This window comes from Amphiprion ocellaris, chromosome 3 (genome assembly GCF_022539595.1).
Source record: "Amphiprion ocellaris isolate individual 3 ecotype Okinawa chromosome 3, ASM2253959v1, whole genome shotgun sequence".
Classification (NCBI taxonomy): Eukaryota; Metazoa; Chordata; class Actinopteri; family Pomacentridae; genus Amphiprion; species Amphiprion ocellaris.
Window position 1 is genome coordinate 40,191,743 of NC_072768.1, and position 25,368 is coordinate 40,217,110.

The 25,368-nt window shown below is 38.9% G+C and overlaps 1 protein-coding gene across 5 annotated transcripts in view; it reads left to right on the plus strand.

Annotated features, from left to right (window-relative positions):
* The first annotated feature begins 2,773 nt into the window (after window positions 1-2,773).
* LOC111568446 (polypeptide N-acetylgalactosaminyltransferase 18-like) overlaps window positions 2,774-25,368 on the plus strand; it is a 130,698-nt gene continuing 108,103 nt past the window's right edge. For 2 of the 5 annotated variants that reach the window (XM_055009448.1, XM_055009449.1), the window contains exon 1: window positions 2,774-3,661. In XM_055009448.1, coding sequence (XP_054865423.1) covers window positions 3,403-3,661 — 259 coding nt within the window. In that variant the 5' untranslated portion in view covers window positions 2,774-3,402. Of the gene's footprint in view, window positions 3,662-12,861; window positions 13,071-25,368 lie in introns of those variants that run through there. The other 3 variants (XM_055009445.1, XM_055009446.1, XM_055009447.1) reach the window with 3 other exon arrangements.

Consider the following 25,368-nt stretch of genomic DNA (forward strand, 5'->3'; position numbering starts at 1 on the left):
CAGCATCTAAAAACAACCAAAAACAGCATCCAAAAACAACCAAAAACAACATCTGAAAACAACCAAAAACAGCATCAAAAAACAACCAAAAACAGCATCTGAAAACAACCAAAAACAGCGTCTAAAAACAACCGGAAACAGCATCTAAAAACAACCAAAAACAGCATCTAAAAACAACCCAAAACAACATCTAAAAACAACCAAAAACAGCATCTAAAAACAACCAAAAACAACATCTGAAAACAACCAAAAACAGCATCAAAAAACAACCAAAAACAGCATCTGAAAACAACCAAAAACAGCGTCTAAAAACAACCGGAAACAGCATCTAAAAACAACCAAAAACAGCATCTGAAAACAACCAAAAACAGCGTCTAAAAATAACCCAAAGCAGCATCTAAAAACAACCAAAAACAGCATCTGAAAACAACCAAAAACAGCATCTGAAAACAACCGGAAACAGCATCTAAAAACAACCAAAAACAGCATCAAAAAACAACCAAAAACAGCGTCTAAAAACAACCAAAAACAGCGTCTAAAAACAACCGGAAACAGCATCTGAAAACAACCAAAAACAGCATCTGAAAACAACCGGAAACAGCATCTAAAAACAACCAAAAACAGCATCTAAAAACAACCAAAAATAGCATCTAAAAACAACCAAAAACAATGTTTAAAAACAATAGAAAAAACAGAAAAAACCAACAGAAAACAGTGTTGAACAACAATCGAAAACGTCTAAAAACAACCAAAAACCGAGTCCAAAAATACCCCAAAATGGCATCTACAAACAACAGACAACAGCATCTAAAAGCAACCAAAAACAAAGTCTAAAAACAGCCAAAAACAGTGTCTTAAAACAACTGAAAACAACATCTAAAAACAACTGAAAACAGCGTCGAACAACAATCGAAAACATCTAAAAACAACAGAAAAGTGGGACTGACAGCTGTAACCCAACGCATTATTTGGTCCCTAATAGCAACAAACAGCAACTGAACATGACAGAAACATGAATTTTGTGTCTCTTTGTGTTTTTCGTGTCTTTTTGTGGTTATTTTGTGTCTCTGTGTGGTTATGTTGTGTCTCTTTGTGGTTGTTTGTGTCTCTTTGTGGTTGTTTTGTGTCTCTCTGTGGTTGTTTTGTGTCTCTCTCTGTGGTTGTTTTGTGTCTCTTTGTGGTTGTGTCTCTTTGTGGTTGTGTTGTGTCTCTTTGTGTCTCTTTGTGTCTCTCTGTGGTTGTGTTGCGTGTCTTTGTGGTTGTGTTGCATCTTTGTGGTTGTGTTGTCTCCTATAGTGTGTGGGTCAGTATTTATCTCTCATGATGATCTCCCTGAGGTGAAGCAGCTCCAGTTAATGTGAAGAATCTGCTGTCCCAGTTTAGTCTGAACTAAATATGCAGGATTCGTCCTCCATGTCACAGTTTATCACTCAGGGTGTTAAACATTTAAAATCAGGGCCACATCTGCACTAACCCACCGGTCACCAGAGATCCACCTGTGAGCTGCAGAAACATCTCCAGGCTTCTGCTTTAACACACCGTCTCATTTAACTCATGTTTCCTCAGAGGGAGGATCTGCAGGGCTCAGAGTCTGTCTGGTCAACCAGCAGATCTTCAAGGACACTGAATCTGCAGGAACGTTGGGTTTTAACTTTAAACATCAGAGATTTTAAGATAAAACTTTATTGATCTCCAAGAAATTCCTGGTGCTCAGAAAACAGAAACAGAAATAAAATGAGAAATAGTGAAGCGTCCAGTCAGGTTGATTGTTGTTCTCCAGACACACGGTGAAGAAGTTCATATTTTTATTCTGATTAGTTTCATTGCTTTTCATCACAAAAATATAAGAAATGATGGACACCAAACACTGAACATCATCACAAACACACCATTCTCACTGTCAAGCATGGTGGTGGCAGCATCATGGTGTGAAGCACGGTGGTGGCAGCATCATGATGTGAAGCACGGTGGTGGCAGCATCATGATGTGAAGCACGGTGGTGGCAGCATCATGATGTGAAGCACGGTGGTGGCAGCATCATGATGTGAAGCACGGTGGTGGCAGCATCATGGTGTGAAGCACGGTGGAGGCAGCATCATGATATGAAGCATGGTGGTGGCAGCATCATGATGTGAAGCACGGTGGTGGCAGCATCATGGTGTGAAGCACGGTGGTGGCAGCATCATGGTGTGAAGCACGGTGGAGGCAGCATCATGATATGAAGCATGGTGGTGGCAGCATCATGATGTGAAGCACGGTGGTGGCAGCATCATGATGTGAAGCACGGTGGTGGTAGCATCATGATGTGAAGCACGGTGGTGGCAGCATCATGGTGTGAAGCACGGTGGTGGCAGCATCATGGTGTGAAGCACGGTGGAGGCAGCATCATGATGTGAAGCACGGTGGAGGCAGCATCATGATATGAAGCATGGTGGTGGCAGCATCATGGTGTGAAGCACGGTGGAGGCAGCATCATGATATGAAGCATGGTGGTGGTAGCATCATGATGTGAAGCACGGTGGTGGCAGCATCATGATGTGAAGCATGGTGGTGGCATGATTTAAGATGGGATCTGAGAGTGGGTAAAATGGTTTTCCTGTCTGCCACTTTTAATTTGAAAGAGTTTAGGGGTTCACTGTGAAACATCAGAAACAATCTAATCACCAACATGATGAAGGAAACATTTTATTTTGTTGTTTTACATTTTATTTATTTTATTAAAATGTTGTTTTATGATAAATGAACTTCAACAGGAAGTAGATCATTTATCTACAGTCCCTAACATGAATAAACAAAACACCTAGATCCATCATTCATCCATCCATCCATCCATCCATCCATCTATAATCCATCCATCCATCTTCCATCCATCCATCCATCTATAATCCATCCATCCATCTTCCATCCATCCATCCATAATCCATCCATCCATTCATCCATTATCATCCATCCATCCATCCATTATCATCCATCCATCCATCCATTATCATCCATCCATAATCCATCCATCCATCCATAATCCATCCATCCATCCATCATCCATCCATCATCCATCCATCCATCCCTCCGTCTCCAGCTGTAGAGGGAGGCCGGCCCCCTCGTCCTCTGGTCCCGCCTCCTGTCCTTCCATTGGGCCGCTGGAGGCTCCGAGCTGCGGGGAGCAGCGCTGCGGCTGTTAGACTCTTAGCGGCGGAGCGCAGCGTGATCGTCAGGCAGCTCAGCGGGACTCGGCGGGCCCGTCAGCCGAATCTTCCCTCTGCATCCACCGGAGCACCGAACGATGCCAGGGCCGGCACCGGAGCGCGCGGCGGCGCACTGATCCGCGGTTCCGCGTCCTGCTCCTCGGCGCACCTGCGGCGGCGCGTCGGGGTCCGGTCCGGGCTTCCGTGGAGGGATGTGGCGATGCTGTGCACACGGAGAACTAAAACTTTGGTGTCCACCTGCGTGATCCTGAGCGGGATGACCAACATCGTGTGTCTCCTGTACGTCGGATGGATCACCAACTACGTGGCCAACACCGGGGGGAAAGTTACCGAGAGCGGCGGAGGCGGAGGAGGCGGCGGGGAGGACCGAAAGTTGGAGGAGGACGGGAAAGGAGAGACGCTGAGGATTATAGAGAGGCTGGAGCGGCTGGAGAGCGTCGTCAACGAGCACATTAAAGGTAGGAGGAGGAAGTCCAGCTGCAGTATTCACCGCTGATGCTCACAAACACATTTAGTCTCATTTCAACTCATTTATTAAGATAAGATAAGATAAGATAAAGTTCTTTATTTCTCCCCACTCCAGGGGAAATTTACATTGTTACAGCAGCTTTATTTACAATATATACAAGGGTGAAAAAAATTTTTAACAGAAAAAATAAAAATAAAGTTTAAAAGTGCAGAGATGTGCAGTGCAAGAATGTCAGTGCAAATTTTATGGTTTGGGATGATATGATATGAGTCCAGTTTATGTTAACATCAGCCAGTGATGCTGATGTTGTTCAGTCTTATAGCAGATGGAATGAAGGACCTGTGATAGCGTTCCTTCTTGCAGGGTGGATGTCTCAGTCTGCTGCTGAAGGAGCTGCTTAAAGACCCCTATTGAGCTAAAACTTCTAAAACTCTCCTTCCTGCTGCTGGAAAGCGACTTTTGCTGCTTTTCTGTTGGATATTCTTGTGATTTTTATGAGACAACAACAGTAAAAAGTGGAACCTTTTAATTGGCTCTGATCTGATCCACATCCAGGTAACAGGTGATGCTCATTAAACTGATGGAGAAACTCGAGGGGATTTGTTTGACCCTTTACTGCTCAGCATGACCCAAAAACAAGACAAAATATTACAAAAATGAGACACACGACACAAAAACCCCCCAAAAAGAGACAAAAATGCAATAAAAAAGTTACAAAGCAAAAAAAATGGACAAAAACGAGACAAAAATGACAAAAAAGGAACAAAAAATAGACAAAGAAGACACGCCACACAAGATAAACACAAAACAACAAAAAAGTGAAACAAAACAATGAATAAAGTAAAACACAAAATGACAAAAAAAGACACAAATGAGACAAAAAATTACAAAAAAGAAACAAAATGACAAAAATAAGACAAAAAACACCAATGAGACAAAAAGGAAACACAAAATGACAAAAGTCAGACTAAAAACAACATGACAAAATATTTCAAAAATGAGACAAACGACACGAAACAAAACAAAAAAGAGACAAAAAATTTGACAAAATTAACAAACCGACAAAAATGACAAAGAAGGCACAAAATGACAAAAAAAGTAGACAACACAAGCGAGACAAAAAAGGAAACGCAAAGCGACAAAAACAAGACAGAATATTGCAAAAATGAGACACAAAACGACAAATAAAGTGAAACACAAAATGACAAAAAATGAGACAAATAACAAACATCAGACAAAAAACCCCAAATCAGCAAAAACAAGACAAAATAATGAAACAAGAGACACAAATTGACAAAAATTGAGACAAACAACATGAAACGAAAAACAAGAAAGAGACAAAAAATTTGACAAAAAAGTTACAAACCGACAAAAAATGGACAAAAACAACAAAAAAATTACACAAATGAGACAAACGAGACAGAAAATGACAACAAAGGAAACACAACGACAAAAACGTGAGACAAACGACAGACATGGTGACTTTGGAGCCTGTTGGGCATTAAAGGGTTAAAGGAATTGAATTAAGTCGATGCTAATTAGATCCTGTTGGTGGGTCGATGACCTCTGATGAGGTTTTAAATTGAACTGAATCCAGAATTATTGGACCAAATTAAAGGAATTCCCTCCAGTGGAAACCAGTGAATCCAGTTTGGGAGACGTTGGAGTCGACATTAATCCAGCTGAAGCTAACTGCTAAAAGCTAAACTTAAAGTCAACTTAGTTCAACTTAAATTTCATTCTGGGATTCAAACTCCAGTTTGAGGTCAGATTGAAGGTGAGGAAGTTCCTCCTTCTTTAGAACTTTAACCTGAAGAGTCCAGAGATCCTCAGAGATCAGCTGGATCAGGATTATTGTAGACCAGGTTCCACATCTAGTCCAGTCTGGTTCTGCTGCATCAGATTAATGCTTTTATAAAAGATCTGTGATGTTTTAGAGTTTGATTAGTGGATTCTGATGAATTTCCTCCAGTTTTATCACCTGAATCAGTGGAAAGTTTCAACATCGTCACACTTTGTTCTGGATTTATTCGTCTGTGCTGCTCAACTTTGCACTTGTACAGTTATTTACCTTTAAATGTCCGAGTGTTGCCTTCTGTTGTTCTTTTTTCAGATTTTTAGAAATTTTTTTACAAAATCTTAATCGACTTTTAGTTTTTCACACTTTGTACTGTTGAGTTCACGTCTTCAGCTGCATTAAAATGGAAATAAAGCTCCCAGATCATCATTCTGCTGTAGAGGAAGAAGCGTCCACCTGTTGGAGGTTCTTTAAACCAATCACAGCTGTGGTGGGCAGAGCTTAGCCCAGGATGTAGAGGTGGTGCCCCGTAGACAGAAACCAAGGGATGGTTCTGGTGGAACTTTGGTGGAATTTCCTGTGAGAATGAAGCAGGTTCATCTTCCTGCAAGATCTAAAATCTCCAGTAAAACTTCCTGTTTGGAGGTTCTTGTTTGGAGGTTCTTGTTTGGAGGTTCTTGTTGTGGAGGTTCTTGTTGTGGAGGTTCTGGTTTGGAGGTTCTTGTTTGGAGGTTCTTGTTTGGACGTTCTGGTTTGGAGGTTCTTGTTTGGACGTTCTGGTTTGGAGGTTCTGGTTTGGACGTTCTGGTTTGGAGGTTCTTGTTTGAAGATTCTGGTTTGGAGGTTCTGGTTTGGAGGTTCTTGTTTGGAGGTTCTTGTTTGGACGTTCTGGTTTGGAGGTTCTTGTTTGGACGTTCTGGTTTGGAGGTTCTGGTTTGGACGTTCTGGTTTGGAGGTTCTTGTTTGAAGATTCTGGTTTGGAGGTTCTGGTTTGGAGGTTCTTGTTTGAAGGTTCTGGTTTGGAGGTTCTGGTTTGGATAGGGCTGGATCGATTAATTCGAGTTTGTACTTAATGTCGATTTGTTTTAATGAAAATCGATTTTCTCATCAACATCCACCACCAACACCTTCCCGCTGGGCTCCCGTAGTTCAGAGTGCTCCCCCTCCCCCCCACACTTGATACACAAACAACATGGCGGCAAGCGGTGCAGATCTAAAGGCTTGTGTCCACTAGATGCTATTTTCCCGCACGGCAACGCACCACATCTGAAAATCTCACGGACAGCGGGTGGTCACTAGCGAACCACAACATGGTCACATGACAGCTCTGAGCAACAGCAGGCCGCTACGTGGTCACGTGACCGAGCTTTCAGCTGGACAGTCCTGCAGACAAGTCGGATAAACACAGCGGCTCGGCCACAAACTTTCCCTTTTATTTCAAAAACACGTCACCGAAAAGTATTTCTGAAAGCATTTGAGGCGAGAAATAATCTGCAGCAGCTAAATCTGTCCTAGTTTAGAAGTTTGAGGACAGTTTCATGATGTGTGGAATCTCCGCACGCAGCATCCAATTTGCATAAAGTAGAAGTCAGTCTACTTTATGCAAATGAGCTGCAATCGCGAATCGGGATTTTTTGTGAAAAAAATCGGAGATTTTTTTTTTTAGGCCATATCGCCCAGCCCTAGGTTTGGAGGTTCTTGCTGTGGAGGTTCTTGTTGTGGAGGTTCTTGTTGGAAGTTCTTGTTGTGGAAGTTCTTGTTGTGGAGGTTCTTGTTTGGAGGTTCTTGTTGTGGAGGTTCTGGTTTTGAGGTTCTTGTTTGGCGGTTCTGGTTTTGAGGTTCTTGTTTGGAGGTTCTTTTTTAGAGGTTCTGGTTTGGAGGTTCTTGTTTTGGAGGTTCTTGTTTGGAGGTTCTTGTTGTAGAGGTTCTGGTTTGGAGGAGACCAGGGGATCGTTTTGGTGGAACTTTTAGACACAGGAAGGTTAGAAATCAGTCAGAATTAACCTCAGCAATGTTGCTCCGTGTTCCTTAAATCAGATCTTCTTTGAAGCTTGAAGTTCTCAGCCTGGAGCTGCTGCTCAGACGTTGTTCTGACTAATTCTGGAATCGAGACTTTCATAGCTGCTTTGTGAAATATGAAGAATTTCCTTGAATTGAATCACTTCAAACCGGAACTGTAAGAACCAAAGTTTAGGAGACGTGAGTTTCTATCTTCACCTCAGTTTGCTGTTTAACGGCTCAAATTAACTTTTACAGGACGATGAAGAAGCTTTTAACGGTTCTAGAAGCTCTCCTATTGGCTGATTATTGCTTCCTGATTGGTTCCTTGGTTCCTGATTGGTTCCTGGTGGGTTCCTGATGGGTTCCTGATGGGTTATTGTTTGGTTCCTGATCAGTTCCTGATTGGTTCCTTGGTTCTGCTGAGTTCTTCTCACTGATGACTGAAGTTCAAACTGAGCATCAAACCTGTCGACGGTTGTCATCCCACTTTAACTCTCTGGTTGTGTTTTCATCATCAGACCATTTAAAGCCGCCAGAGTTCGACCTAAATCCAGAACCCAGACCAGGATCCGGGTCAGAACCGGTTCTGAACCTGTTCTGTTTACAGCCAGAGGTCACTAATTAAAGCTGCTGTTTCAGGTTTTCAACATGGATGAAGAAGAAGCTCAAAGTCTTCAGGTTCTGTTTGGCTGGAAAACAACTTTATATGTTCAAGATGTTGATTTCAACAGTTATTAAAAAAAACATAACACAAACGAGACACAAAATGACAAAAATTAGACACATAATGACAACAGCATGAAATATTGAGACACGGAACATCAAAAATTTGACACAAAATAACAAAAATTAGACAAAACAACAAAAACAGGAAATAAACTGATAAAAACAAGACACAAAAAATCACAAATGAGACACAAAACAACAAAAATGAGACACAAATGACAAAAATGAGACAGAGAATGTAGAAAATGATAGAAAATGTCAAATATGAGATGCAAAATGACGTAAAAAAGACACAAAAGGAGAAGAAACATCACAAATTTGAAGTAACGTGTGAAAAACAAGACAACAAAAACAAGACAACATGACAAAAGTAAGGCATAAAACCACAAAAATGGCAGGAAAATAACACTAAACTGACACAAACATCAATTAAAATGACAAAAACAAGATGCAAAATTACAAAAATGTGACACAAAATGATCAAAAAGCATCACAAACTGGGACAAACATGAAATAAAATGTCAACAAGCAAGACAATCGACAAAAATGAGACACAGAATCAAACAAAACAACAAAAGCAAGACACAAAAAATGTTATAAACCAACACCAACATGAAATATGTCAAAAATGATACACAAAATGAGAATAAGCATCACACAAACATGAAATAAAGTGTGAAAAACGACACAAAATGACACAAAACGTGTCACAAACCAACACAAATATGAAATATGATGTCAAAAACAAGACACAATGTGACTAAAGTGAGACACAAAACCACAAAAATGACAGGAAAGTAAAACTACACCAACACAAACATAGAATAAAATGACAAAAACAAGACACAAAATGTAAACAATGAGACACAAAACGACAAGACAAAAATCACAAAAATGAGACAGAAAATGACAATAATGAGACACAAAACAATAAAAATGAGACACAAAATGGAAAAAAAATTGATGCAAAACGACAAAAAAGAGACAAAATGACAAAAATGAGGCAAAATGACAAAAACGAAATGCAAAATAAGAAAAAGGAGACACAAAATGACAAAAATGGCAGGAAAGTGACTCTAAACTGACACATATATGAATTAAAATGACACAAAAAGTGTCATGAACCGACAAACATTGGAAAAAAAATGACAAAAATGAGGAAAAAACCCAACAGCTTTTGATTGTTTTTGAAGTTCCTTTGCCTGAAATGCATTTTTCAGTTTTTATTTTTTGATTAAAGAACTAAATCCGGTCTTAGACTTAAAGACGACAGGATTTCAGTTTGATCTTCATCTGAGTCGACGGAGAAGCAGCATCAAAGAAGAACAGATTTCTGTTGTCCTGATTCCTCGTTGAACGTCTTCTCTGGGTTACGGTCTTTTATCTTCTCTGCTGAACTCGTTCCTCTGGTGCTTTGATTCTCCCTGAAACTGGAACTCAGGGCTCCGCTGGAGATCAGGTTCCCCGGCTGCTGTTCCACATCCAGGCCACAGCGTGCACGTTTCACCACGTCAGCTGGTGGCTGCTGCAGGGCTGCTACGTGCACGGCGCTGCTACGTGCACGGCGCTGCTACGTGCACGACGCTGCTACGTGCACGGCACAGTAATTCTGATCTAATAAATGACTCACGTTTGATCTGCTTTGTTTGTCCTGCCAAGTCGTATTTTTAGTCGTCTCTTTTGTGAGTCAATGCGACTTGATCCGAGCTGACAGTCGACTGAAGCAGGACTTCTGAGGCCGAGTGTGTTCGTCACAGGGCGAGTTGTGTGTCTGCAGCGTCAGCAGACAACACAAAAAGAGACACAAACCGGCACAAATGGAGAGGGAATCTCAAAAACCAGACATAAAACAAAAAAATGAGACATGAAACGGCAAAAAACAGACATAAAATGACAAAAATGAGACAAAATGACAAAAATCAGACATAAAACGACAAAAATGAGACATAAAATGACAAAAATGAGACATAAAATATCAAAAATGAGACACAAAATAACAAAAATGAGACACAAAATGTCAAAAATGAGACATGAATGACAAAAATGAGACATAAAACAACATAAAAGAGACATGAAACGACGTAAATGAGACACAAAATAACATAAATGAGGCACAGAATGTAAAACAATGACACAAAATGACAAAAATGAGACGCAAAACGACATAAATGAGACACAAACTGACGCAAACAGAGAGTGAATCTTAAAAACCAGATAAAATGTCTAAAATGAGACACAAAAGGACACGAAGGAGGCACGAAATGACAACAGCTGTAATGAAATGTTGAGAACGAGACGAGAATCTGCTGCCTGAGGAGGAAGCAGAATAAACAGGATGAAGCTGTGAAACGTGAAATCCAGACTGACTCTGCTCCTGTGGATGTTAAATGTGTTCAGGTGGCCGACAGGTGAGACGTTCTGATGTCTTCTGGTCTGTCAGGTGTGTTGATTTGTTCACATGAAAGCCGGAGGATCGTGTTGAACCTCCTCCTGCAGGTTATTAAACTCCGTTCCACAGGATTTCACCTCCAAATTAACTTCATTCCTCCCAGAAAACCCAGAGAAAGTTGACAAAATCTGCTGAAATATGGCACAAAAACAGTTCCAGGAGACACGAGACAACAAAATGTAACACAAAACAAGTAAAAAAAGACACAAATGAGGCAGGGAACACATACAAAAGACTGAAAATTAAACCCAAACCAGCGCAGACTAAATGTGGTGAACATAAACGTCTGACTTCCTTAAATATGAATCAGTGAGGCTGGATGAGTCCTATCAGCTGTCAGGTTTGGATCTGAGCAGCTCCAGGACTCTAAAACTCCTCCATCCTCCCTGAGCTTCAGCAAAATCCTTCCAGAACATCACGTCTAATTTTAGATTCCTCCTCTGATTGAAGTCCTGCTACTCAGCTTCCAGCAGTAAAACAGTTTTACTGTAGATGCTGTTCAGGTACACAGGCTCAGGTACTTCTTACTACTGCAGTACTTCCTACTGTGTAGTACTATGGAGCTGTACTACATCTGGGAGGTTTCACAGTAAATCACTGATCAGCAGCAGGAACAATAAAAGACACAATTATGACTCAAAGTGACTCACACAGGACACACAATTACAGAAACGGAAATTAGAAGGACAAAAATGAGACACAAAATGACAAAAGTGAGACATGAAATGTAAAAAATGAGACATAAAATGAGAAAAATGAGAAAAAATAAGGAAAATTAGACATGAAATGAGAAAAATGAGACAAAAAATGAGAAAAATGACACAAAAATATTTTTTAAAAAATGAGACAAAATGAGAAAAATGAGACAAAAATGACAAAAATGCCATAAAATGACAAAAATATGTGGACATTTAATCTGATCTGTTTTACAGGATCCAGCTAGATATCAGGATTTCTACACATATTTATACATTTAAACATTTCTGGGAAATTAATTTTATATAAATATTTTATTACTCAAATATTATGTTTAATATATATTTATGCTATTTATTTAGTATTGTTTAGAAAGTAATAAAATATTTATATAATATGTGTGTATATATATCTATACACACATATTATATAATATTTGAGTGATAAAATATTTATATATAATACAAATATTGTACTGATCAAATACTAATTTAATCTATATTTATACTAATCTTAATTATATTTCTATATTTAATTCTATTTTATTTACAATATTTTAATATTTTAAGTCATTCCTTATAAATATTTTTTTAAACTTGAATCAGATTTTTATTTATTTATTTATTGAAAATTTGGACATTTAACCTTATTCCTTCTCTCTATATTTTTTTACACATAAACTTATGTTTTACAGTTTCTCAATATTTAATCATTAATATTTTATTTTAAACATACAATATAAATGTAAAATATATAAAATAAAGTTGATAAACTATAGAATCTACACATTAAATTCTTTGTTTTTGGAATATTTAGATTTTTTTTAACAAATTTAATTAATATTTGTACATTTTAACTGATTATTTTTTAGAATATTTAAAGTTCTTTCGAATGTTTGTGCAGATACGTTTTTTTTTTGGTTGTTTTCTTTTCCGTCATTTTGGACAACTTTTAATTCACGTCCAATAATTTTAAAATAATTTTGTTTATCTTGTGTTTATCTTTGACATTATGGGTGGATTTTGAACTGTTTTGAACCATATTTTTTCACACAATCTGGTTGTTTTGTGTCACATTTTGGCCGTTTAGCTTCACATTTTGGTCATTTTATGTCACATTTTGATCATTTTCAGTCATATTTTGATCATTTTGTGTCACTTCATGGAAAAAAATTGCTTTTCTTTCGAAAATAAGGACATTTCTGGCCGTAAGTGACCCCAGACTTTTGAACATTAGTGTATATACATTCTTCTGACTGCACTTTAGAGTCTCCTGGTCTAAATTAGAGGCAGACGGCAGCAGACAAGGCTTTCATTTTAACAACATTGTCAGAGATTTCAGAGGACTGGTTAGTGAGTGTCAGTCAGCAGCAGTGTTTGCTCTCCAATCCCCTCCGGCTCGGTGGGAAGTGTGGACTCCACTTCCTGATGCTCGGTTTGCTTTATTCTGCTCTGCAGAGTGACGGCGGCTGATTGATTTGTTGTGATACTCATCTTCCTTCCTCCCATCACAGCGCAGATCTGGTGGAACGTCGGCGGCCTGTCAGAACACGACATTTACCAGCAGATGAGTCTGTCGCTTCTGATCACCATTTCCTCAATCTGTCACATCGGTTTCCTGTGATTCCTCAGCCCTGCAGACGTTACGGCAGATATACAACGGATATGCGGCGGATATGCGGCGGATATACAACGGATATGCGGCGGATATACAACGGATATGCGGCAGGTATAGGAGTTCCAGGTCCTTGAAGTCCATAGAGGAGAACGTCCCCTGGAGAAAGTTCTAGAGTAGACCTACCTGACTGTCCAGTTATCAGTAGGTCTACTCTAGAACTTTCTCCAGTTATCAGTAGGTCTACTCTAGAACTTTCTCCAGTTGTCAGTAGATCTACTCTAGAACTTTCTCCAGTTGTCGGTAGGTCTTCTCTAGAACTTTCTACAGTTGTCGGTAGGTCTACTCTAGAACTTTCTCCAGTTGTCGGTAGGTCTACTCTAGAACTTTCTACAGTTGTCGGTAGGTCTACTCTAGAACTTTCTCCAGTTGTCGGTAGGTCTACTCTAGAACTTTCTACAGTTGTCGGTAGGTCTTCTCTAGAACTTTCTACAGTTGTCGGTAGGTATACTCTAGAACTTTCTCCAGGTGTCTGTAGGGCTACTCTAGAACTTTCTCCAGTTGTCGGTAGGTCTACTCTAGAAATTTCTCCAGTTGTCGGTAGGTCTTCTCTAGAACTTTCTCCAGTTGTCGGTAGGTCTACTCTAGAACTTTCTCCAGTTGTCGGTAGGTCTACTCTAGAACTTTCTCCAATTGTCAGTAGGTCTACTCTAGAACTTTCTCCAGTTGTCAGTAGATCTACTCTAGAACTTTCTCCAGTTGTCAGTAGGTCTACTCTAGAACTTTCTCCAGTTGTCAGTAGGTCTACTCTAGAACTTTCTCCAGTTGTCAGTAGGTATACTCTAGAACTTTCTCCAGTTGTCAGTAGGTCTACTCTAGAACTTTCTCCAGTTGTCGGTAGGTCTACTCTAGAACTTTCTCCAGTTGTCAGTAGGTCTACTCTAGAACTTTCTCCAGTTGTCAGTAGGTATACTCTAGAACTTTCTCCAGTTGTCGGTAGGTCTTCTCTAGAACTTTCTAAAGTTGTCGGTAGGTCTACTCTAGAACTTTCTACAGTTGTCGGTAGGTCTACTCTAGAACTTTCTCCAGGTGTCTGTAGGGCTACTCTAGAACTTTCTCCAGTTGTCGGTAGGTCTACTCTAGAAATTTCTCCAGTTGTCGGTAGGTCTTCTCTAGAACTTTCTCCAGTTGTCGGTAGGTCTACTCTAGAACTTTCTCCAGTTGTCGGTAGGTCTACTCTAGAACTTTCTCCAATTGTCGGTAGGTCTACTCTAGAACTTTCTCCAGTTGTCAGTAGATCTACTCTAGAACTTTCTCCAGTTGTCAGTAGGTCTACTCTAGAACTTTCTCCAGTTGTCAGTAGGTCTACTCTAGAACTTTCTCCAGTTGTCAGTAGGTATACTCTAGAACTTTCTCCAGTTGTCAGTAGGTCTACTCTAGAACTTTCTCCAGTTGTCGGTAGGTCTACTCTAGAACTTTCTCCAGTTGTCAGTAGGTCTACTCTAGAACTTTCTCCAGTTGTCAGTAGGTATACTCTAGAACTTTCTCCAGTTGTCGGTAGGTCTTCTCTAGAACTTTCTACAGTTGTCGGTAGGTCTACTCTAGAACTTTCTACAGTTGTCGGTAGGTCTACTCTAGAACTTTCTACAGTTGTCGGTAGGTCTTCTCTAGAACTTTCTACAGTTGTCGGTAGGTATACTCTAGAACTTTCTCCAGGTGTCTGTAGGTCTACTCTAGAACTTTCTCCAGTTGTCGGTAGGTCTACTCTAGAACTTTCTCCAGTTGTCAGTAGGTCTACTCTAGAACTTTCTCCAGGTGTCTGTAGGTCTACTCTAGAACTTTCTCCAGTTGTCGGTAGGTCTACTCTAGAACTTTCTCCAGTTGTCAGTAGGTCTACTCTAGAACTTTCTCCAGGGGACGTTCTCCTTTCCTGCTTCCAGTCTTTAAGTTTAGTCTCACTTAGAACATTCCAGGTCCTTGAAGTCCATAGAGGTGGGTTCAGATTTATCACTCTTTAATGGACTTTTCCAGAACGTCATCAGTCCAGTAGATAGAACAATGACATTTAGGAGGAGAAACATCTGAGTTCTGGTAAAAACTGATCAACAATTTTCGAGTCATTTTGGACAAAATTTCAGGTCCTTTAGAACATCTTTGGAATAATTTGGGGAAATACTGAATCATTTTGGAAGGTGTTTGTCAGTTTTTTGGACAAATTTTAATAATTTTGGGACAATTTAATGTAATTTTGGACATCTTTTGTCATTTTGAACAGTTTTTGAGACATTTTTGACAAATATTGAAAAGTTTGGGCCAAGTTTCATTTAATTCAATCTATTTTTAATAAAAACACATCTGAGTTGAGGTAAAAACTGACCCCAGATCAGTTTTACATCCATCCAGGTGTCTCAGTCTAAACACTGAATCTGGTTTCTGATCAGAACCATTTTATTCTATAATTTAAGACAATTGTTGAATCAGAAATTGGATCATCTTCAAGCAATTTTAAGACATTTTTCAATTCATTTTCAACTAATTTCCTGTAATTTTGGATCATTTTCAAGTCGTTTTGCTCAAATTTTGAGTCATTTTCTCCATTTTTGAAGCATCGTGGATTAATTTAGTGTCATTCTGCAAATCTTCAGTCAGTTTAGATAATTTTCAAGTCATTTTGGGTGAATTCTGACTCATTTTAGACAATTTTCTGTTCATTTTCAACAAGTTTTATGTCAACTTGGATCTATTCTCCTCATTTTTGATCATGTCTGTGTCTTTGGGGTCGTTTTTGAGTCATTTAGGACAAATTTCATGTCATTCTAAATTAATTTTATGTAATTATTCATCATTTTTGAGTCATTTTGGACATTTTTAATGTCAATCTTGTTCTCACCTGGATTGATTTAAATTGATCTAGTATCAGTTTTTACCAGAACTCAGATGTGTATCTGCTGGACTGATGAAGTTCTGAAGAAGTCCATTAAAAAGTGATAATTCTGGACCCACCACTATGGACTTCAAGGACCTGGAACTCTGAAATATTCACAAGTTTTATTATTTTTTTTAATCTCACATAAAGATCCTTGTATGAGCTTTAGGATGAGTAATTTTTCATCAATGCAACTTTCTGGATAAAAAGAGATTAGAAAATGCATCTCTAGTCGTTTGTTTAAAGCTCCAGAGAACATCCAGAGGAGCTGTCTGTTCTCTTTCAGCTCTACAATCAGAAGTGCCTGCAGTGCTTCTGGCCTCAGACGGCACCAATAACCTCCATCACAGAGGAAGGGCAGCGTCTGAGAGGGAAAAGAACTCCTTTATTGTGGAGTTGATTGTAGAAAGATAGCAGGAAATGAAGGGAGGCAGACACGGGGGAACGTGGAAACACCAATCACTGGGCTGTGTGGAGGTTTGTTGTCGAGGCGAAGGGCATCAGTCCAACTTCTGCTCTGATCCACACAAGTCCAACACAGAGTCAATAAAATGATAAGAAAGAATCCTTTCTGAGCCTCACAACCCTTGTTATCGGTAGGATTTAATCTATTTGGACCGGTGAAACTCAGAAAAGTTTAGAGAAGCTGATTGAGAGTGGAGCCAGTTGGGTTGTGGAGACTCATGTTGGAGTCTTGAACTTCCAAGATATCAGCAATTTAATGCTCCAGACTCCAGGTGTGTTCATAATTGTAAAATGTGACACAAAATGACCAAAATGTGAAGCCAAACAACCAAAATGTGACACAAAACAACCAAAATGTGACACAAAACGACCAAAATGTGAAGCTGAACAACCAAAATGTGACACAAAACGACCAAAATGTGACACAAAACGACCCAAATGTGAAGCTAAATGACCAAAATGTGAAGCTAAACAACCAAAATGTGACACAAAACGACCAAAATGTGAAGCTAAACAACCAAAATGTGACACAAAACAACCAAAATATGAAGCTAAACGACTAAAATGTGACACAAATCAACCAAAATGTGACACAAAACAACCAAAATGTGACACAAAATGACCTAAATGTGAAGCTAAACGACCAAAATGTGACACAAAACGACCAAAATGTGACACAAAACGACCAAAATGTGACACAAAATGACCAAAATTTGACACAAAACGACCAAAACAGTGGATATGTTTTGTTTGTTTTTTTCTTGTGTGTCATGTTTGTGGTCGTTTTAATAGATTTTTATGATTTTTATGTCATATTGTGTTCATTTTGTGTCACATTTTGGTTGTTTTAATATATTTTTACGATTTTCATGTCAAATCGTGGTTGCTTAATGTCTTTTTATGGTCATTTTGTGTCACATTTGAATGTTTTAATATATTTTTATGATTTTGTGTCATATTGTGGTCATTTTGTGTAACATTTTGGTCATTTTCTATCTTTTTGTGGTTATTTTGTTTCACATTTGAGTCGTTTTAATATATTTTTATGATTTTTGTGTCATATTTTGGTCGTTATAATCTATTTTATTGAATTTTGTGGCATGTTTTGGTCATTTTGTGTCATATATTGGTTGCTTTATATCTCTTTATGGTCATTCTGTTTCACATTTTGGTCGTTTTAATCTAGTTTTATAATTTTTGTGTCATGTTTTGGCCATTTCGTCATTTCCATGTTAGTTGTTCTAATCCAGACTTTTCCTTGAATGTCTGTCGGCTGTGTTTGTTTTACTGGATTATCAGATTCATGAGGAACTATCTGTTGGTGAGACTAAACAGCGGGACTCGGTGTGTTGAAATGAATCGTTGTGTAAATACTGAGCCGTTGCAGTGGAACATGTGGAGCTGATGCAGAACGTTCTGCAGGTTTAACAGCAAACACTCGTCTTCTGGCCCCGACCCAGATTCCATTGGCATCGATTCTCCTCATCCTCACAGAGAAGTGAGCACCTGGTCCTCTGCAGCTCTGTAGTGTGTGATAATCTTCCAACACAGTAGGCGTTTTTCCACACTTGGCTTTTTGCTGTGCAGAGATTATCTAAGATGAGTGAGTTTACCACCCGCCGCCTTCCTGCCTTCAGATCCTGCAGCCTCTCTGCTCCATTTCAAACCACCGTTTGATTCCTGGAAGTCTTTGACGTGAAGGGTATCCCACGCCGCCGTCTCTCACCCAAACACTTCCATTTTTATTTTTCCCAGAGGAGGGCGACGCTCGCAGATTTTCAAAATGAATTCAGAAGAGGACGCGGTGGACTTCCTCTTATCGAAACTCCTCCGTCCTGTGAAGTCAGGAAAAGTCTGAATCTGTCACCAGGCTGCAGTTTTTTAAAGAACAAAATGCGACACAAAACAACTCAAAGTGACGACAAAACGACCAAAATGTGACATAGAACAACGACAATGTGAAGATAAACGACCAAAATGTGAAGATAAATGACCAAAATGTGACATAAAACGACCAAAATATGACACAAAATGACCAAAATGTGACACAAAACGACCAAAATATGACACAAAACGACCAAAATGTGACAAAAAACAACCAAAATGTGACACAAAACAACCAAAATGTGAAACAAAACAACCAAAATGTGACAAACGGACCAAAATGTGACACAAAATGACCAAAATATGACACAAAATGACCAAAATATGACACAAAAAGCCCAAAATGTGTCACAAAATGTGAAACAAAACGACCAAAATGTGACATAAAAAGATCAAAATGTGACACAAAATGACCAAAATGTGAAACAAAATGACCAAAATGTGAAACAAAACGACCAAAATGTGACATAAAAAGACCAAAATGTGACACAAAACAACCAAAATGTGACACAAAACAACCAAAATGTGAAACAAAACGACCACAGTGTGACACAAAGTGACCAAAATGTGACACAAAAAGCCCAAATTGTGACACAAAATGACCAAAATGTGACACCAAATGACCAAAATGTGACACAAAGTGACCAAAATGTGACACAAAACGACCAAAATGCGACACAAAATGACCAAAATGTGACACACTGACCAAATGTGACACAAAATGACCAAAATACGACACAAAATGACCAAAATGTAATACAAAGTGACCAAAATGTGACACAAAAAGCCCAAAATGTGACACAAAATAACCAAAATGCGACACAAAATGACCAAAATGTGACACAAAACGACCAAAATGCGACACAAAATGAACAAAATGTGACAGTGACCAAAATGTGACACAAAATGACCAAAATACGACACAAAATGAACAAAATGTAACACAAAGTGACCAAAATGTGACACAAAAAGCCCTAAATGTGACACAAAATGACCAAAATGCGACACAAAATTAACAAAATGTAACACAAAGTGACCAAAATGTGACACAAAAAGCCCAAAATGTGACACAAAATGACCAAAATGTGACACAAAATGACCAAAATACGACACAAAACGACTGCAATATGACACAAAACGACCAAAATGTGAAGCCAAACGACTAAAATGTGACACCAGCTCCGTTTTCTCCGTCTTCTTTCGTATCTCAGATGGATTCAGGACGTCTCAGTTGGTCCCAGTTTATCTGAAACTCATCAGATCTGGTTGGAGGTCATTAACTCCTCATTAGTCTTTGTCATGGTGCCCGTTGCTGCTAAACTCCCACAAAACTCCTCCGTCCTGTGAAGTCAGAAAAAAGTCAATCTGTCACCAGGCTGCAGTTTTTTAAAGTAACACAAACAGTTAAAGCTCAAAAATGCTGCTGAATGACACAGCTGGATATAAAATAATACAGCAGCGGGCACCATGACAAAGACTAATGAGAAGTTAATGACCTCCAACCAGATCTGATGAGTTTCAGAGTAACTGGGATTGACGAAGACTTCCTGAATCCATCTGAGATATGTAAGAAGACGGAGAGAATGGAGCTGGTGTCACATTTGGGTCATTGAGTTTCACATTTTAGTCGCTTAGTAGTTTAGTTGGTCGTTTTGTGTCACATTTTGGTCATTTTGTGTCGTTTTTGGTTGTTTTGTTTCACATTTTGGTCGTTTTGTGTCAGATTTTGGTTGTTTTGTGTCACATTTTGGTCGTTTTGTGTCACATATTGGTCGTTTTGTGTCATATTTTGGTTGTTTTGTGTCACATTTTGGTCGTTTTGTGTCGTATTTCGGTTGTTTAACTTCACATTTTAGTTGTTTTGTGTCACATTTTGGTTGTTTCACATCTTTTTGTCATCAATTTGTATCATACTGCATCACATTGTTGTCATTTTGTGTCACATTTTGCTGGTTTTACATTCTTTTGTGGCTGTTTCTCATCACATTTTGGTTGTTTTACGTGTTTTTATGATCATTATCATCAGCTAGCAATGGGCACCATGACAAAGACTCCTGAGGAGGTTAATGACCTCCAACCACAGTTAATGTTTTCTCATATTTTATGCAGTGAACATATATAGTAAGGATCCTTTAAATGTAGATATTTAAGGTATAAACACATCTGGAGTTTGGAACGTTAAATTGTTGATATCTTGGAAGTTCAAGGCTCCAACATGAGTCTCCACAACCCAACTGGCTCCACTCAGTCAGCTTCTCTAGTCTTTTCTGAACTTCACTGGTTTAAAAACATGAAATCCTGACGATAACAAGGTTTGTGAGGCTCAGAAATGATTTTATTGACTGTGTGTTGGACTTGTGTGGATCGGAGCAGAAGTTGGACTGATGATGAAGACCAGATCCTGTTTCCTGGTGTCGTACTTCAGTATTTGCACTTCTGTCTTCGCAGTACATCGAGTACTTTGTGTCTTAGCTTGAAGCTCTTCCTGCTTTTATTTTGTTGAGTTTCCTCCTTGATGCAGTCGAGTGTTGGAAGTTAATCTGTGAATTAGAAACTCTCTGCCTCCCGACAGCCCATAATAATCAGCGTGACATACTGGAAATAATCAGCTATGCTAATGAGGTCATTCGTTCAGCTAATTAATGCGCTAATTAGAAAATGCTTCAGTGTGTTTAGAGTGCTGAGGACTTCCTGCAGCTTTCAGGGGAATATCTCATTAAAATCTGCTGCTGGGTGTGAAGACGAGTCCCCAAAGGAAACAAAACCACCAAGACGTCTAGATGGGATCCAGAGGGTCTAAAACTAACCACCAAGAGGTCTAGATGGGATCCAGAGGGTCTAAAACAAACCACCAAGAGGTCTAGATGGGATACAGAGGGTCTAAAACTAACCACCAAGAGGTCTAGATATGATCCAGAGGGTCTAAAACAAACCACCAAGAGGTCTAGTTGGGATCCAGAGGGTCTAATACAAACCACCAAGAGGTCTAGATATGATCCAGAGGGTCTAATACAAACCACCAAGGGGTCTAGATGGGATCCAGAGGGTCTAAAACTAACCACCAAGAGGTCTAGATATGATCCAGAGGGTCTAAAACAAACCACCAAGAGGTCTAGATGGGATCCAGAGGGTCTAATACAAACCACCAAGAGGTCTAGATATGATCCAGAGGGTCTAAAACAAACCACCAAGAGGTCTAGATGGGATCCAGAGGGTCTAAAACTAACCACCAAGAGGTCTAGATATGATCCAGAGGGTCTAAAACAAACCACCAAGAGGTCTAGTTGGGATCCAGAGGGTCTAATACAAACCACCAAGAGGTCTAGATGGGATCCAGAGGGTCTAAAACTAACCACCAAGCGGTCTAGATATGATCCAGAGGGTCTAAAACAAACCACCAAGAGGTCCAGTTGGGATCCAGAGGGTCTAATACAAACCGCCAAGCGGTCTAGATATGATCCAGAGGGTCTAAAACAAACCACCAAGAGGTCTAGATATGATCCAGAGGGTCTAAAACAAACCACCAAGAGGTCTAGATATGATCCAGAGGGTCTAAAACAAACCACCAAGAGGTTTAGATATGATCCAGAGGGTCTAAAACTAACCACTAAGAGGTCTAGATGGGATCCAGAGGGTCTAAAACTAACCACCAAGAGGTCTAGATATGATCCAGAGGGTCTAAAACAAACCACCAAGAGGTCTAGATATGATCCAGAGGGTCTAAAACTAACCACCAAGAGGTCTAGATGGGATCCAGAGGGTCTAAAACTAACCACCAAGAGGTCTAGATATGATCCAGAGGGTCTAAAACTAACCGCCAAGAGGTCTAGATATGATCCAGAGGGTCTAAAACAAACCACCAAGAGGTCTAGATGGGATCCAGAGGGTCTAGATCTGGTCCAGACTGTTAGATTGTTTGATATTTTGATTCTTTTGTGTCACATTTTAGCCGTTTTTTTAATCTTTCAGTGGCCATTTTCTCTCACATTTTGATCATTTTGGTTGTTTGGTTTCACATTATTGGCATCTTTTCACACATTTGGATTATTTTTTTGTCATTTCTTGGTCATTTTCTCTCACATTTTGATTTTTGTGGGTCATATCTGGTTGTTTTGTGTCACATTTTGCTCGTCTTACATCTTTTTGTGGCCATTTTCTTCCTTATTTTGGTTGTTTTAATATATATTTATGGTTCTCGTGTCATATTTAAGCTGTTTTATATCTTTTTGTGGTCATTTTATGTCACATTTTGGTTGTTTTGTGTCAAATGCGGCTCGTTTTACATCTTTTGCGGCCATTTTCACTCACATTTTGCTTGTTTTGTTTCATGTTTTGGTTGCTTAATATATTTTTATAGTTCTTATCTCGCATTTTGTTTGTTTTGTGTCACATTTTTGTCGTTTTGTGTCCTATTTGGTTGTTTTGTTTCATGTTTTGGTTGTTTTGCATCATACTTTATTATTTTTTTGTCACATTTTTGTTGTTTTGTGTCATATCTAGTTGTTGTGTTTCATGTTTTGGTTGTTTTGTCATTTCGTGTCACATTTAGGTCACTTTGTGTCACATTCTGCTTATTTTACACCCTTTTGTAACCATCCGGAACCACTAGACGCTTCCCTAAACCTCACTGATCTCTTAGATCAGCTAACAGCTCACCTGTCAGTTCTAATTACCAGCAGTAAATTATACACGAATCAGACAAATGACCTAATTATGCTGGAATAAAAGTAAATAAAAGTCATGTTTCATAACGCAGGAGTTAGAGTCAAATGAATTAATCACAGCGGCCTTGAATAGAAATAGAACTTTATAATGGAGACGGGATGAGATAATTAGTTTATTCACTGAATGAAAGAATGAGTCCTGACTGAGACCTTCACTACCTGGTTTGGATATAAACCAGGTAGTGAAGCCGAAAAACCAGAACAGGAAGAAGGAGAAAAAAAACGCAGAGATGTCTTCTGTCAGCAGGACTCAGTCTCAGAATTTACCCAAATCTACTGGAAATTAGGTTAAAATGAGAAAATCTGATCTAACATGACTTGAATTTTGCCTAAATTGGCTTAAAAAATACACAAAACTTACTTAAAGCTTCAAAATGTTGTCAGAAAATACAAAAGAACTTCTTAAATGACATGAAATTTGTCTAAAATTACAAAAAAATCATCCAGTATGACTAATAGATCGTCTAAAACAACTCAAAATTAGTTTAAAATGAAATTTTATTGCTTGTTTTAGTTAGTTAGTTGTTTAAAAGTTTAATTTTAAATGGAAAAAACAACACATAAATACACACAAAATGGTTCCAAACATGGACGAAAGAACTAATTTACCAAATGTGACACAAAATGACCAAAAAAATACGTAAAATCACCAAAATCTGATGCAAAACTACCAAATCTGGCACAAGACAACTGCAGAAGATATAAAACAACCAAAAGGTGACAGAAATAAAGAATATATGATGGCAAGCAAACAAAAAGCATGTAAACAACCTAAATTTGATAGAAAATGACCAGAATAATTGCATTATGTTCATTTTGTCTTTTCTTACTATAAAACAGCATTACTTTTAAACCGACAACTCAATAAGGAATAAGGTAAAACTGTACTTTCCTTATTGAGTTGTTGGTTTAAAAGTAACGCTGTTTTATAATGACCAGAAAATGATGTAAATTAAACAAACTATTGAACAAAACAACCCAAATGTGACACAAAAACCCTCAAACACACGAAAAACAGCCAAAATGAAATGTAAAACGACCAAAATGTGCTAAAAAACAACCAAAATACGTCACAAAATAATCCAAATGTGAGATAAAACCATCACAAAAAGATGTTTAACAACCACAATGTGAAACAAAAAGACCATAATGTGACACAATGCGACCAAAATGTGACACAAATGACCAAAATGTGACACAAATGACCAAAATGTGACACAAAAAGACCAAAATGTGACACAAAAAGACCAAAATGTGGGAGAAAATGGGCATGAAAAGATGTGAAACAACCGAAATGTGATGCATGAACCCCCTGAAAACATGAAAAACAACTGAAAAACGACAAATATGCCACAAAATGATGTGAAAAGAACCTAAATCTGTGTCTCTGCAGCAGCTTTGACTAAACCAACCCACTGACTGGTCAACCTGGAAGCTCCAGACGTATAAAGTGGGACCTAAATCACCACCCGGCGTACCGATAATTATACTAAAACCAGATTCTGATGCTGAGGCTGCGTTCATTGATTGTTACTTTTCCCGTCCATCGTCTCTCCCTCCTGAAATATGCAGGATCTTTGTGAACCGTCTGAGCAGACAGATTGCAGCGACTTCCACAGAAAAGTGCACGTCTTGAACAGGAGGAGTGATTGAATGTGATGGAAATTTAAAGGCTGCCGTCGCTGCTTCCACAACACAAAACCATCCGTGTGCAGACGAGGAGAAGCTGCAACTGGGCTCAGCGTGAGGTGAAGTGGAATTTAGTTCTCTCATGTGACGCAGAAAAACCTCCAAAAGGACGAAAAACAACCCAAATATGACACAACTGAACCAGATATGATGGAAAACGACCTTAGAAATATGTAAAACACCCAAAATGTGATATAAAATAACCACGGTGTGAGACAAAATGATCAAAATGTGACACAAAATAGTTAAAATATGACAAAAAATGACCAAAATGTGACAAAGAATAGTTAAAATGTGACACAAAATAGTTAAAATGTGACAACCAAAATGTGACACAAAATGACTGCAGAAGGATGTAAAATGACTAAAATGTGGCACATACCACACCAGGCATGTGGGTTCTGTAAAGCGTCTCCAGACAATTTGACTGCAATTGGCGCTAAATAAATCAAACTGAATTGAATTGAATTGGACCAGAATGAAACATGAAACGACTGAAATGTGCTGAAAAACAACCAAAATGTGACACAAATGGCCTGTTTGTGTGTTTGCTGCTGTTTGTGTAGCAACAGGAGTCGATTGTGAGTCTTCAGGGAGAAAATACACACTTTACACACACCAACACACACACCAACACACACATCTACACACTCCTACACACTTCACACTCTGCCTGACAGTCAAACAGCAGGACGTCACTTCACCCTTTAAAGTGTGTTTGAGT